Genomic DNA, 13,572 nt, shown 5'->3' on the forward strand with positions numbered 1-13,572 from the left:
TCTACAGTGTAGGGAGCCCCCGTTTCTTGGAGTTTTATTTGCTCGTCATTGTGATAGTTTTCGCATATGAACAACTCCGACATGGGTGGCCATCATGTTAATCGGTCTCACACCATTCTTTTGTTGTGGGTCTCCATAGTTTCAAGCCCCTTACACACTAGCTGGTTGGTTCATTGTGATGTAACTTTCTCCTGACGCATCAGCTTAATGTTCCCCAGGAAGGATTGAATACGATAAACGAGGTAGAGTGAATCAAATCGTACTGCCTGAGTCACCTCTTGGGGATGTTTATGACTTGGGTATCCACAACTAGCTTTTTTATCATGGTGGAGGACATATCTGACTACTCGAAGCATAGGCGATATTGTGGCCAAGTTGCTGCATAGTATTATGCACATTGACACAAACAATAACCACACTACAGTAATGTTTAGTTGTCGAGTTCGTTTGGTATTGTTCTTGATGAAATTGCATAGAAGCGGAAACGTGACTTTTATTGGCGTAGTGGTAATGTCTTAAGGTTAATTCAAGTTTCCCTAGTCTTTTTAGAACACCGGGAATTAAATACGATTCCTTTATAAATTCTTAAAATGGTTTTCATATATTATACCCGAAAATATACTTCCCTCTCCTAATAATCCGTAAACGTTTAGATATTTCGATTTAACTTTTGTCACGGTTTCGTATAAGTACGGGATTGGAGGGTTTAGTCTGTGTAACTTTAGAAAATACATGTGTCTGTGGCCGTTTTGTAGGCGATATTAGTCCTGTAGGGCTACTGTAATGTAAGATCATAGCCTTAGGTACTACCTTTTTATCTAAAGACTGAAATGTACAAGGGAAGCAAATCCTGTGTTGATTGCGTTCCTCAGTTAATCTGTTTTCCCTTAGAAGTTGACCATGTACCTAACATTGCCGATTTGAATTTAGTTTATCCTCATTTATGCGTGAAATAATGTAAACATTTGGTCTACCGTCGTATAATTTTCGCTAATTTTCTGTGCTCCTGGTTATTCCATTCATGCCTCTAACCTTTATCCATTATCCCACGTCTTATAAATTCTTTATTGGCCATTTCACTGCACCGCGTTACTTGGCTTAGGATCTCAAAGGTTGGGGGAATCAGATGGATGCTGACATTAAGTCACTAAGCATGCTTACCTAATATATGTCCTGTCTGTTTTGGAGAGTATCCGCAGTCATGAAAGCGTGTTTCACCGAGAACTGGACTTCTGTAATTCATGACGTTCAGCACCTGTTTGGTGATTTTGTCTTGTGAAGAAAATGAAGTGGCCAACTGCACCATCGGTGATGAATGTTCACGTTCCTACTTTATAGGGTGTAATGCTCTAATGTGCGCAAGATTTTCAAACCAAACCGAAACTTTTGAGTTACTGAAAAAAGCGAACACTAAAATTCAAGGAATGGAAAGGCTAGCCTGCTTAATTTCGTCACATGTTTTTACTGCTTTGGTGGCCGTTTGGATTCCATAGCTAAATAATATATTCAAGTTTGCTCCCAATTAATGGTGCGAAAATATTTCCAAACTCACAGATGGACGTCTATAGGTTACACAAATTGTAGGTCTCTCTTGAAGAGTAACAGCCCATGCATTCCCGAAGCTGCAAAGAATCCTTTTTTTACTCCACTTTTACTCCACCTTTCCTTTCCATGCCTTCTTATGAGACGCTTCTAAAGGTTTTATGAAACAGCTAAAGTAGATTGCCTTGTGAATCGGTTCTGGTCCCTGAAACACTTCAAGCCTATATCAAATTCCCATATTTTCGTTGCAAAAATGGAACGATATTTATGCTCTTCTGGAAGTAACTTGTTATTATCTGTCGTGTTTGCTGCTATGACTGCGTGACTGCTTGTTGTCATGTGTGGTGTCACATTCTCCCTTCTACTAATTGCCTGTGAATGGGCGCTACGACAAATCGCCCAGACTAAGTAGAAGTGACACTTTTACTATGACCTTTCCTACAAGTGCATTCCTGTAACTATGGAGTCACTCTTGGTCACTATAAAGCAAAAGAGCCATAGATCTGGATCTAGTATGTTTGACGACTGTAGCATGTTGTGCGATGACAACATGAATCAGCATGACATGCTTCTACTGTCATTCTCTGTGGTAGCTGACTGTCTCAAAACTCTCAATGGTGGAATTCGTAATTTGAATTTTCTTAGTGCTGAGATTTGTAAAGGAGATTCATGTCTTCGAGCCGCGGAAGATTGAAAGGTCCGTCTGGCAGCGTACATCTTTTAATTCCTGAATTCAACCGCATTGGTGCATCTCATAAATTTCAAAGAGTCTAGGTAGCGCCTCCTATTTACGGGATGTTACATGGAGCTGTGCGCTATTTTGCACGATTATTCTTTTAAAGATCGTTTGTCTAAATGTAAAATCAATGATAACAAATACATAATCATAAAGTAATGCCTGAAGGCTATGGCATAGCTACATCCGTGTCATCTCCTTTGTTCCCATTTTAACACTGGCTAGCCGCCTATTGAAACAATTTTTAACGTAAAACACGGGAAGGTTTAAAATTTTTAAATCATGACTATACTTGGCCGTTTTCCCCTCAATTGTAAAACAATTTCCTCAGGTTTAACTCCTCCCGGACCATTACTGATCATTTTTCAGAACCAAAAATTCGGAATAGTTGTCAAACTTTGACGTGATTTTGCTGTCCCTTCCATAGTGAGTTGTTGCAGGCTCAATCATCTGGATCATTGGTCTTCAATCTCGACGCTATTCTTGCTTTTGAATGAGCTCCCTTTAAGGCGTGGGGAAGAGCTGCGAGACGTGTCAGAGATCCCAATCACCGAATCACGAGACTGCTACAGTTCTGTGTCAGAATCCTAGTTTGGGGCGTCATTTTGCTTTCGTACGATATCATCCACTGCACTGAAGTTTATGCGGTGTACTTGTATTCCAGGAGTAGTCTTGATTTCCATGCTTTTGTTCTGCGCATCATAAATTTCTCCAGAAAACGTTTTTGTACAAATTAGAAAATTTTTCCAGTATCATATTTACCTGTAATCGAACAACGAATGAGTTGGTGGTTTTAGTAAAACTGACAAGCTAATAGTCTTCAACGTGGAGGTCGAGTTGCGACAGATTGGAAGGACCACGAATGCAAAGTCGTTATGAAACCGTAACAATGAAAACTTGTTTTCACAACTCTGACGCATCCTCAAGTGCTGCATCATACCTCATTTTTATATGGGGACTGTGTGAGGACTTCGGTGAATAAAGGTAATGGATAATACGATTGTAGGTGGTTCACGAGGCACCGCCAAATGTGCCGGAATCGGTGCCCTACTCGCAAGACTTTCGAGACATTGTGTCGCAGTGTCTAGTGAAGGAGGAATCCGCTCGCGCCAACTACCTGCGTCTCCTCGACTCGCCCTTCCTTCGCAGTGTCTGCGTGGAACGCGATGCACCCCTCATGGCCCAATTTGTCTCTACCATTCTTGATCACCAATGACTTGCCCTCTTTCACTCCTCCCCTCAAGGCACCCACACTTGTCTCTTCCTCCCCCTTTCTCTCTCCCCATCTCACCACCGCCAACTCGCTCTCAATTCTGCTGCAGCTACAGCGAGAGTACCTTAGCGCCTTTTTTAAATACCCTTTCCTCTCTCCCTGGTCCCGAAGTCAAACCTACCTTGTCAGTTAGCTAAATAAGCAACTAATTGTGATGAGATTTGGTCTCGAGGGCTGTCCCTTTTATTTTGGAAAGGTACTAGTGGCACGCAGGAAATCGTCGTTTGGAACTGTAATAGCCTCTATGGTGTGCAATTTGTCAATGGCTAGGTTTGAAGCTTGAAAGAACCTCTTCATAATTGTGGCTAGATACACTCTTGGATGGAAGGTTTAATGACTATCACGCCCCGGATCTTAATCAATGGGGTGGAGCTAAAGCTACCAATGGCCGGGTGTAAACATTATCCTCTTTATCGATATGCAAGATATCTCGCTATCTAATTAAGGTTGGATCAAGTTTTGTGTTTGTCCTAGTAGAGAGGCCTTAATGGGATCCAAATAGGAATTCTTCTTTGGTGTCCCAGCCCACGCGCCAGAATGGCGGCCCTCGAATCCCTCTTTTGTGTTTTCTGTCGAAAGATGTGCCTGTTGGTTAAGTAAAAACACTTCATTTTCTAGTTCCAGTGCAAAGCCATTAAGGGATTATTCAAATAGACAAAAGCTAGGGTAGCGCCCGACAGATCTACAGACCATGCATTCATTGGTTGACGACCTGTTTGCCCCCGCTTCCAGTGTTGAGACAGAGCGCCACTATTTGTAGCGAAATGCAGCATTGAAAGGTGTCCGCTCGCAGTTTTCTGTCCAGATGTGAATTAAAAGCAGAGATGATATGTTCAGTTGGTGAACGAGAGGCTGGCTATTATAAAGGGCGACAAAAGAAACAACGGAGGACTAAAGTGGGGGGCGAGGCGACTGGTTGGATGTCTGCTGAATTAAACTAGCAACTAATAAATCACCAGGCATTAACCATAGAGCTGGAACCCCTCGGGGAGAAAGGATTTAGCACCCTCCACCCGAGTGAGGGAATGCGACGTAATCCGATTACCATAAATTCCAATAAAAAAGACGCTCCATCCAGTTCTACATAAGGCTGTCGCAGCCGACTGATAGCCCATCAATCACACGTACGTAGCATTTCAAGACGCAACGCAAGCTGACAACTACATAGAGTTGAGTTGCCGTTAGATTAATAATACACAAAAGTCAATAAAAGCCACGGAACTCAGACTGATCGGTCTTCAAGCAGAATATAATAGATTAGAGCATTTCTTTTTAAAAAGCATAATGGCAACATGCTCTGTTATGTACAAACCCAATGGGAAAAAATCGCATATTTTACAGAAGGGAAATCAGAGGGAAAGACTTGGCAGAACAACTGGCTAAGGGAATTAGCCAAAGTGGAACTCAAAATGCCCACCACCGGCACCGAAGGGATCAAAATTGTGGAAGTTAAATCCAAAAGGCCCTGAGCTTGTGAAAAATTGGTGTCCGTGGCCAAAGCCCTCCCCAGTCTGAAAGGAACTGCGAGCTTGGGCCTCGGGGTCTTTGGGATCGATGCCACTATCGAATTGGGCCCGCATTTCTACAAGAGTGCGCAATATTGGCTTAGAAGTTGCACCCACTCATTCTACTCAAAATCTCTGGATGCTCGCCATCTTGAAGTAAACAAGTGGCGTGGACGAGAAGGGCGGCGTTAGGCGATCCCGCAAGTCATAAAGCCAGCTTGAAGTACTACTTACTCTTATCCAGTAAAACTTCACGAGCGTCGTTGATATCAAGGAAGCGTTTCTCAGCAGCCTTTTTCTGCTCCTCGTCGGGGAACCGATCTGGATGGTTTTTGCCGGCAAGTTCTCGATACGCCTGACTTATCTCCTTGTCACTGGCCGTCCGCTTTACACCTAAAATCTTGTAGTAGTCTCGCCTATTGCCCGAAGATCTGAGATTTTTCGCGTTTTTCAGACCCTTCAAAGCTTGTTGGTTGTCCTGCTCCAGTTTCAAAACTTCTTTATACTCCGCTTCCGCTATAAGCAACAGTTAAACAAATGAGAATTCTCATGAATCCAAAAACATCCGCTCAAAAGCACCCTTGATTATGTTTGCATGTGGGAGAACATTAATGATATCCCAGTAGAGAAATATTTTTTGCTAACGCTTTCATGGAGGAACTCGAATGTTAACAATCTTTTAAACTCATTAATGGACTGATATTCGCCAATGTGCATCAATAAATTGCCGTAATCTCGCGACTAAAAGGTAAAGCAGAAAACGTCAAAAAATATGCCGATATAAAACAATCATAGGGGCGTTGATATAACTTCCAGGTAAGAAACATGTTTTCGAGAGCAAACGATGTCATGAAAACAAAACAAAAAGCATTACCTTCATCGTACTTGTTGAGATTGATATAGGCTTCAGCTTTATCCAAGTGTGGATCGACGGATTTTGACATCCGAGAGATAACGTAGTCACAGGCTTCCAATGAATTTTCTGGATCAGCCTGAAAAGCAGAACCTTTTTAAACTGAAGAACTGGAGGGTTGAGCTCCTAATATCAGGAAAATGCCACACACCCTTGCACCACAGCGACAAACAAGTACTTTGCCTTGCAGCACGTACTCCGGATTGCCACCTTCAAGTTCCAAAATGCGTCGAGCTCGTGGCAGACACTTATTCCACTTTTCCGATTCAGCGTTGTTTTGCGCATCTTCAATAGCCTTTGCCAACACTCTAACTTTTGCATAGTGAGCACGACAACCCTTGTCATCGGGGTCAAGTCGAAGGCAGTTGCGGATCTCCTCAAGAGATCTAGCCGCAAGACCGGCGTCGTACATGAGTACAGACACTCGAAGCATTCCCTCGCGATTATCACTAACCATGTGAACGCTCTCACGAAGTTCCTCAATGCCCTAAGCATTTTTATGCGATAAAATTTTCAAAAACAAACCTTGATGTGATCACCAGTTTTGATATTACACAAAGCGCGCATCTCATGAAGCTCACTATTGGATGTGATGGTATTCATTACGTAGTTCAATAAAGGGAGTGCCTCGGAGTGGCGTCCCATTGAATACAAGGACTTCGCATGCTCTATATTCGCCTCCATATCACTAATATCGTTCAGAAGCTTTTGTGTATCTTCATCGGTGGATTTCTATGATTTCATTAATAACATTTCAAATAACCAACACACCAGTATTAATAAGTCCGTCCGAGCATCTTTCAGATTACCGAGTTTAAGGTTGATTTTTGCTCTCTGTTTGTAAGCCTATAGGGAAATTACTCATAAAATGCACACTACCAGAACGTAGCCGGGATTAAGTGAGACCGTTTTGTCGATATCGGGCAAAGCAGATCTCAGCTTTCCCATGGCAATATAGGCGGTCGCTCTTCTATAATGAGCCATATAATTATGTGGGTCAGCCTCCACAGCCTCCGAATAAAGGTCGAGAGCCTGTTTTAACTTCCCATTTGCTAGGGAAATTGTGCCTTGTGAAAGCAATGATTCTACTGTCTGCCGACCCTCTGAAACAAAACAATAGACTAAGATATTATTGCAAGAAAAAGTACGTACACACAAAGACGGTAAACCGCAGAAGACTAAGCGGATGCACCGAACGAAAAGGCTTATGCATTATTTGTGAACACAATATTGGATACTTCAACCAATCCAGTGCAAGTCTATGTGTCTACACTTCATTGGATGTATTTTAACAAATAAACAAGATAGAGGTCGTGGTAATCACAAAAATGGTGTTTTATCTTATTTGTGAACCTCACCTCCAAAAAAACGATTTTTCTTTGGTGTGCATGCTCTTAACTTCAAAGAACTGCAACAAAACTGATATTCTGCAGAGTTAATCATGACTAGCCTTTAGCATACATGGCCAAGTAGATTCTGGGGAGAAGTCTTAAATGAACCAATAAACGTTAAAGTAGGAAAGCATCGTTGGCTTGTTCTTTTTTGCTGTTTCATAATGCTGTGCGCTACAAAAAGATCCAGCTGCTTGGTCTAGAGATAATGAAGCATTTGGACGCGTTTATTTTTGCGTTTAACTGCCCAGCACTTCAATCCTCCCACATTGTATATTCACTCTACTGGGTGGACTTCGAGGTATGGTGCCAGCCTCCCAGTCTTGCTATGTATTGTCAATGCCTTCTTCCATACCATGTCATTTTATTACGACTCCGTCGGATGCCCGAGATGACGGAATAGGGTTCACTTGATGCACATCGCAAATACTAACCCGTTCTCTGTGGTCAATTATCTGTTCCTGACAGCCTTTTTACGTTCCACCTCTCTACACAGAGCGCAGTAGCATCTTCAAACCACTTCTGAGATGTTACTTAGGTCGATCGAAACCGAACCCTACCATGAATCAATCAAGAACGTTTCACAAAATCACTTTATTGTCTCCAATATTTTCTTCAAATCAGTAAAACACGCATTTGTTCTTTTGATCACATCATCGCTGACACTTTGTGAATTAATAATGAGAGATATGGCACTTCCCATTGTTGAAGCGTCCACAGCAATGTGACGAAGTCGAGCCGCGAATTTCGATTTCGAAACTTTATGCTTCTTTTTATAAATCACATAAATGCTAGCGGCACCACAGTCTTGCTTGAGAAGCACCTGGAGTGAAGGCCCACAGACCTGCTCTATTTGGCTTACACGATCAAGAGACGGTGTGTTGTTGATGGCAGTTGATCGGGAAAGAATGCAGCATATGCCTGAAGAAATGTTCCAACAGTAAAAGAAACTGCGTACCTTGGGGAGTGAGGGATTTTTCAGCCACTTGAAAAAATTCTAACAGGCGTTCTTCCGATGAGTCATCAAGTGGATCGTAGCACATGAACGCACACCCTGGAAATGAGTCATTACCAATCGAATAAAAAGAAAATAGGATACCTTCAACCGAGTCAACTTGATGGTGAACATCGCAATAGAGCTCCTGAATGAAGGCTTTCAGGTCATCTGCCTGAATATTTACGTGTAGGGACTCCATAATAGCTTTGTGGAAGCAAGGCGGTACCCCATAATAGACATGTTTGGCGTCACCCTGGCCCAGACTATCAGCCAATCGACGAGTGACGCTGATCCAGACAAGTAAAAGAATAGATGATGGCTCTGAGAAGACCTCGTCACTGATGAAACGATAGATGTCAGCATCAAGGCATTGCACCAAGAGGCGGTTCTGTGGTCTCCGCTTTTTGGCAGCCTCTGTGATTACCGCGTAGGGATTGAGCTCCTTCATAACGTGCATCTTGGAATAACCATCCGTAGTGCTGTAGATGGGCAGCTAGGCATACCAAACAAATTATCTCTAATATCTGCACGGACAACCGAAAAAGGAAGGTTAATAGTGTATTGTGGGTGGAGCAGTTAGTAACCAAGCATAGCATGCGAATAGGTGAGCCTGCTTATAGTTTAGTGAAGGCGAATGGCAATTGTCTAAACTGTGAGTTAATACCCAGACACTTTCATTCTCTCGCGATTCATTCGGTGCTGTTGACAGAGGTTTACTAGTGCTCTCTCAACTCCTCCATTCGTCCATAATAAAGATACTTCCAAACGCCGATGGATCAACCCGTCTTTGGAGACAAATGAGGGCGTTGAATTAGCAAGAGCTTCAATATCGGTCGTGAAAAATGTTGCTTTGTACGAAGTGAAAAGGTAACTCCCTACTGGAAAACGCGAACGTGGTGTACCGGGAACTGAGGCAATGATATGCTCCTATCTGTTCGTCTTATAATGCGACCAAGGTAAAAATCAGACTTCGTAAATTGAGTAGAAGCAGTGATGCTTCAGGGAAGCTAGTTGGCTCGAAAGGCAGGAGGTATCAAAGATGAGGTGTTGCAAGCATCCAACACTACCATGCCCACGAGAACGGCTATGATTAAAGCATTTGCATAAAACTTAGGGCTGAAAGATTATAAGTTAGGCTATACTTTTAAGACAAGTTTTAAAGGGAAAACTTATGTACAGTATGCCAGTGTTAAAATAGAAGGTAGGCCTCCTGTTTATTTGGATGGGATTCTCTTTCTTTCGATCTCTGCTAGAATACAACTAATGATTGTTAGATAAATCGCCACCAAAATTAGTTGGGATTGAAGATCACTTCAATAGGAAAAAAATAAACAGATCAAAATTTTTGCATATTATAATACACCCAGGCAGCAAGACGGAGCTAAAGCTCCGCTAAGGAACTGACGTGAAAAGTCGGCGAGGATGGCTCTATGGAGCGAATATGCATAATTTTGAACTCCAACGGAAGTAAACCAGAGAGTTTCGCGGAAAAATTTTGAGATTTACCGACAAGATAGAGCAAAACCTATGCAAATTACTGTCACTGCCGTCGACCACCTATCCGGAGAACATGAGTTGGTCTTCCGATCCAAATAAAGGTGATCTTAGAACTCCGCTGAAGGGCGGATACAAAGACAGTAACACAAGTGTGACAGACCCAAAAAATGACGCTATCGTGGTGGTATAGAACGCAGAAGTGGCCAATACAGCCTTCCACCACCTGTTAGGAGCTAATACAGACACCCTTAATCAAGAGAGCAGACAACAGTAATAGTAAGTGCCCGTCCATGCAGCAGCGTATGGCAACAACCCAAATTTCCTGTCAAAGTAGGCGTGAAACTTAAATCCGAAAATACCTACCTGTACGGAAGATCTCAAGCACAACCGTTTAATAAGGCGTCTGAACTGAGTTAAGGCCTCAAAGACGGGCGATCGTACATCTGGCCGTGATGGCCCTCTGACCACCACTACGGCACAGTGATTGTTCCCGTGACTATTCAGGCAGCACATAAAACACCTGACCCCGTACACTTTAAGTACAACCCGTCGTTGAATTGGGCAGAAAGATGAATGATGTACATATTCGACGACGAGTTAATACATGTTGGAAATCCAGGAGGGCCGAGCCTTACCAGCGAGGTTCTTTGTCTCGAGGGTTTCAAGGTTAGGTATTGCTCAAATACTAGAATACAAGCAGAAATGAAGGATGGAATCTCGTCGAAAAGTAAACTGGTTTCACTACTCGAAATATATCCCTCTAAACGTTTCAGTTCACTTTGAATAACACTGATATTAATTCAGCATTACCAGCCTTTAATCCAAATAAACCTGGTGGGAAAAAGTCAACTGGTTCTACCCCTTGAATTAAAACCAGAACAGTAAAATTTGAACGTCATCGTGAACGTGGGCGTACGGATCGAAAACTGCCGGTTTTGAGATTCATCAAACCTGTCCACAAATTGCAAAACTGCCAACTAATCTTGCAATTCCAAACAAAAATTGCCAATGAATACAAATGTAAAACGTCGCCGAAGGATCCATGAGAAGAGACGACGGATGTGGGTCTGCACATCGGCATTCACCACTTCTAACCTCAAACAAACTCTGTGCATTTACTGGAAGAGGGCCTATAAGTGACCATATCTAAACTAAACCCCAAAAAAGTGGGAAAATTATGAGCTTTGCTACATGATTAAAAGAGAAAGCAATGAGTATGAACTTATCGATATGAAAGCATTAGCTTTGAACTCAAGCGAACCCGGTGGACCTATTAGGAAAAAGACAAGGAATTCATCCCATCTACATGCAAACTGAAAAAGCAGACGTGCTACAATCTACAATTTGGTTTTTAGAAAGAGGCGAGGAGCATGTAGGTGTAAAATAAGGATCACAAGTCTTGACTTCGAGCAAACCAAGCCCGCCTATTAAAAAACCGCTGTTTATGCACCAACCCGATCGAGAATGGGTATCTTGGATAAAGTTAGAATATCAATAAAGAACAGATGAATTGAGAAGCGTAGGCACCAGAAATTACTAGTTTTTAACCCTAAGGGAACAATGTTTTGGAAAAGCGGGATACCCTTTCCTCCTTAAAGTAAACATGGAATAGTAAGTGAACTTTGAAATTTTAACTCAAGTGAAGGTAGTGCTCAAACTTGACAAAGCAGCTGAAAAAATGACACCTCTGCCAAAACATCTAAGAGGTGATAGAGTGGGCGCAGACATACGTTACGAACAGTAGTGGCGAGAGGCGAAGCAACGAGGCCATCAGAGAGGGAGGATTTGGCCACTTCAAGGGAGGCGAAGCGGAGGGTAGGATGAGGGAAGGCCAGAAGGGCACAAGTGAGGCAACCCATGCTCTCCAGCAGTCGTTGCGCCGCTTCGGCTGGGGCGTAATCCTCTGCATCTGCCTGGGGTACCAGAAACACAGCCTTAGGGTGGTGGTTCGCACCAGATGTGGAGTCTCCCGCCTTGTCCGTAACCACCAGTCTGCACGCAAACATAGGAAGTCCACTTTTGGCGTGGACGATCTCAAATTCCCGGCCGCCTTTCGACCTGCAGGCAAAGCAGAGAATAAACTTTATGTGGAAATAAGGCCACTTGAAGCTATAAGATCTTAAATCAAGCTGATCGACAATAATGTGAAAATATTTGAGTTAAAAAGTCAAGCTGCAAAGTGAGAGCACAATAAGGACGTTCGATTGATGTTTATAGCCTTTAGCTCAATGACTAATAAACTACGCAGCGGAGCTTTGTGGATTAACTCTAAATCGAATAAATATAACCTATTGAAAACATGAGGAGGCCTAGAAAACACCCCAGGGTCAAACAAATAATTATAATAAATTTACTGGTTAAATTAATCTAGTACTCATGCGTCACATCTTTAAAGCCACTTACTTAATCTGGCTTTGGCTCAGTATGCATGAAGTTTGAAGATATTTGATCCAATCTGCAAGGCGCCGTTTCACATCTTCCTGAATCGGACGGCAAGGCTGATCGTCACTGAAAGCTTTCACTCGAAGTTGCGGTAGAACAGGAGCGGGCTTCATTTTCGTCATGACAAAGGTGAATAGCGGAAGGGAAACAGAATCAGCGACCCGCTGTTCAGGATTGGTCATTTGATAGCAACTCACAATCCACTGACTGCCTCTAAAGAAAGAAGGCGGTCGAGAACCAACAGTGGTTTAAAAGACGGGTTCGAAGAGCAGCACACAGAGGTAATAAGTTTGTGATTGATAAACGAAAACCAAATTAATCTTACTTATCTAGAAAGTAGTCGGCAATATGTTTCACGATATGGTCTTGAGCCAGAGTGATTAAAATGTACCGACCGAAGAGGGAGAGAGCAGAAGCGATTTCATCAAAGTAGAGGTTGAAGTTAAAATTCGCTTGTCCGTTGTCAACGGCGTCAAATGTGCCTTTATCGACGACACAGTTGAAACTCCTAGTGGTAAGCTCGAGCCGATCCAATTCGGAGTTGAGGTTGAAAACATCCACCAATTCAAACCTCAGGCCAGGCCGAGAAGAGGTGACAAGTTTTTGGGATTGTTCAATAGCTTTTTGGCTTGAGAACTGGGTCATTAAAAAGAAACTCATACCTGTTATCTATACCAAGATATGTGGCGCAGCCGACTTTGTCATATATATCGGCAGAGAGGACAGAGTTACCACATCCGACCTCTAACACAGAGTCGGACTTTTTAATGTTTTGAGCGAGGATTTCAACAAGTGTGGCGAAATCACCATACCTTCAGAGATAAAAATCTGCCTTGGTACTAACCATTCGAAAGGAGCACTGCGTTTAGCGAAAAAATTGTTCCAGTAATTTGGACTTCCAAATTCTTCGATTTTTCTGGGGAGAATTGAGGCCATTTAAAAGACTTACAAAATCTGCGAAAGAGATTAGTAAAGCATGAAATTGTAGACCTCGCATACGAATCTAGGCTAGGTAAGCCAATGAATAGGTTTTGGCAAGGTGCGCAATTTAAAAAACCATCTATAGCCAGGCAGGAACTCGAAAGAATATGCACATCAACAATAACTGAATCTCAAATAAAATTAGCCGGATTAATGATTGACGGGTGAACAAACTAATTTAACACTTGTAAACGAGTCACCTTTGAGCAAGCATTACAAGAAAAAAACTATGAATGCTAAAGCAGGACAGAAGTAGGGCATTATTGGGAGGATAAGTGATAAAAAATAAGCCCGA

The 13,572-nt window shown here is 42.5% G+C and overlaps 2 protein-coding genes across 2 annotated transcripts in view; one reads left to right on the forward strand and one right to left on the reverse strand. All coding sequences in view use genetic code 11, as the record gives it.

The window, feature by feature from the left end:
* EGR_04099 (Dual specificity mitogen-activated protein kinase kinase) overlaps nt 1-3,494 on the forward strand; it is a gene marked incomplete at both ends in the record, with an annotated part of 11,166 nt that extends 7,672 nt beyond the window's left edge. Inside the window, one exon of the mRNA XM_024493348.1 lies at nt 3,285-3,494. Coding sequence (XP_024352262.1) covers nt 3,285-3,494 — 210 coding nt within the window. The remainder of the gene's footprint in view (nt 1-3,284) is intronic.
* An 807-nt stretch (nt 3,495-4,301) lies between these two features.
* On the reverse strand, nt 4,302-13,491 carry EGR_04100 (DnaJ subfamily C member protein; the record flags this gene model as incomplete). The annotated part of the gene is made up of 18 exons (XM_024493349.1): nt 4,302-4,348; nt 4,969-5,133; nt 5,291-5,572; nt 5,931-6,048; nt 6,121-6,456; nt 6,495-6,701; nt 6,741-6,815; nt 6,849-7,090; nt 7,122-7,228; nt 7,954-8,281; nt 8,319-8,414; nt 8,460-8,850; nt 11,585-11,912; nt 12,258-12,509; nt 12,622-12,924; nt 12,959-13,108; nt 13,141-13,212; nt 13,478-13,491. The coding sequence occupies 18 exons, from the start codon at nt 13,489-13,491 to the stop codon at nt 4,302-4,304; spliced, it is 3,513 nt and encodes a 1,170-aa protein (XP_024352263.1).
* Between the last annotated feature and the right edge of the window lie 81 nt (nt 13,492-13,572).

This window comes from Echinococcus granulosus, assembly GCF_000524195.1.
Source record: "Echinococcus granulosus chromosome Unknown EG_S00024, whole genome shotgun sequence".
Lineage (NCBI taxonomy): Eukaryota > Metazoa > Platyhelminthes > Cestoda > Cyclophyllidea > Taeniidae > Echinococcus > Echinococcus granulosus.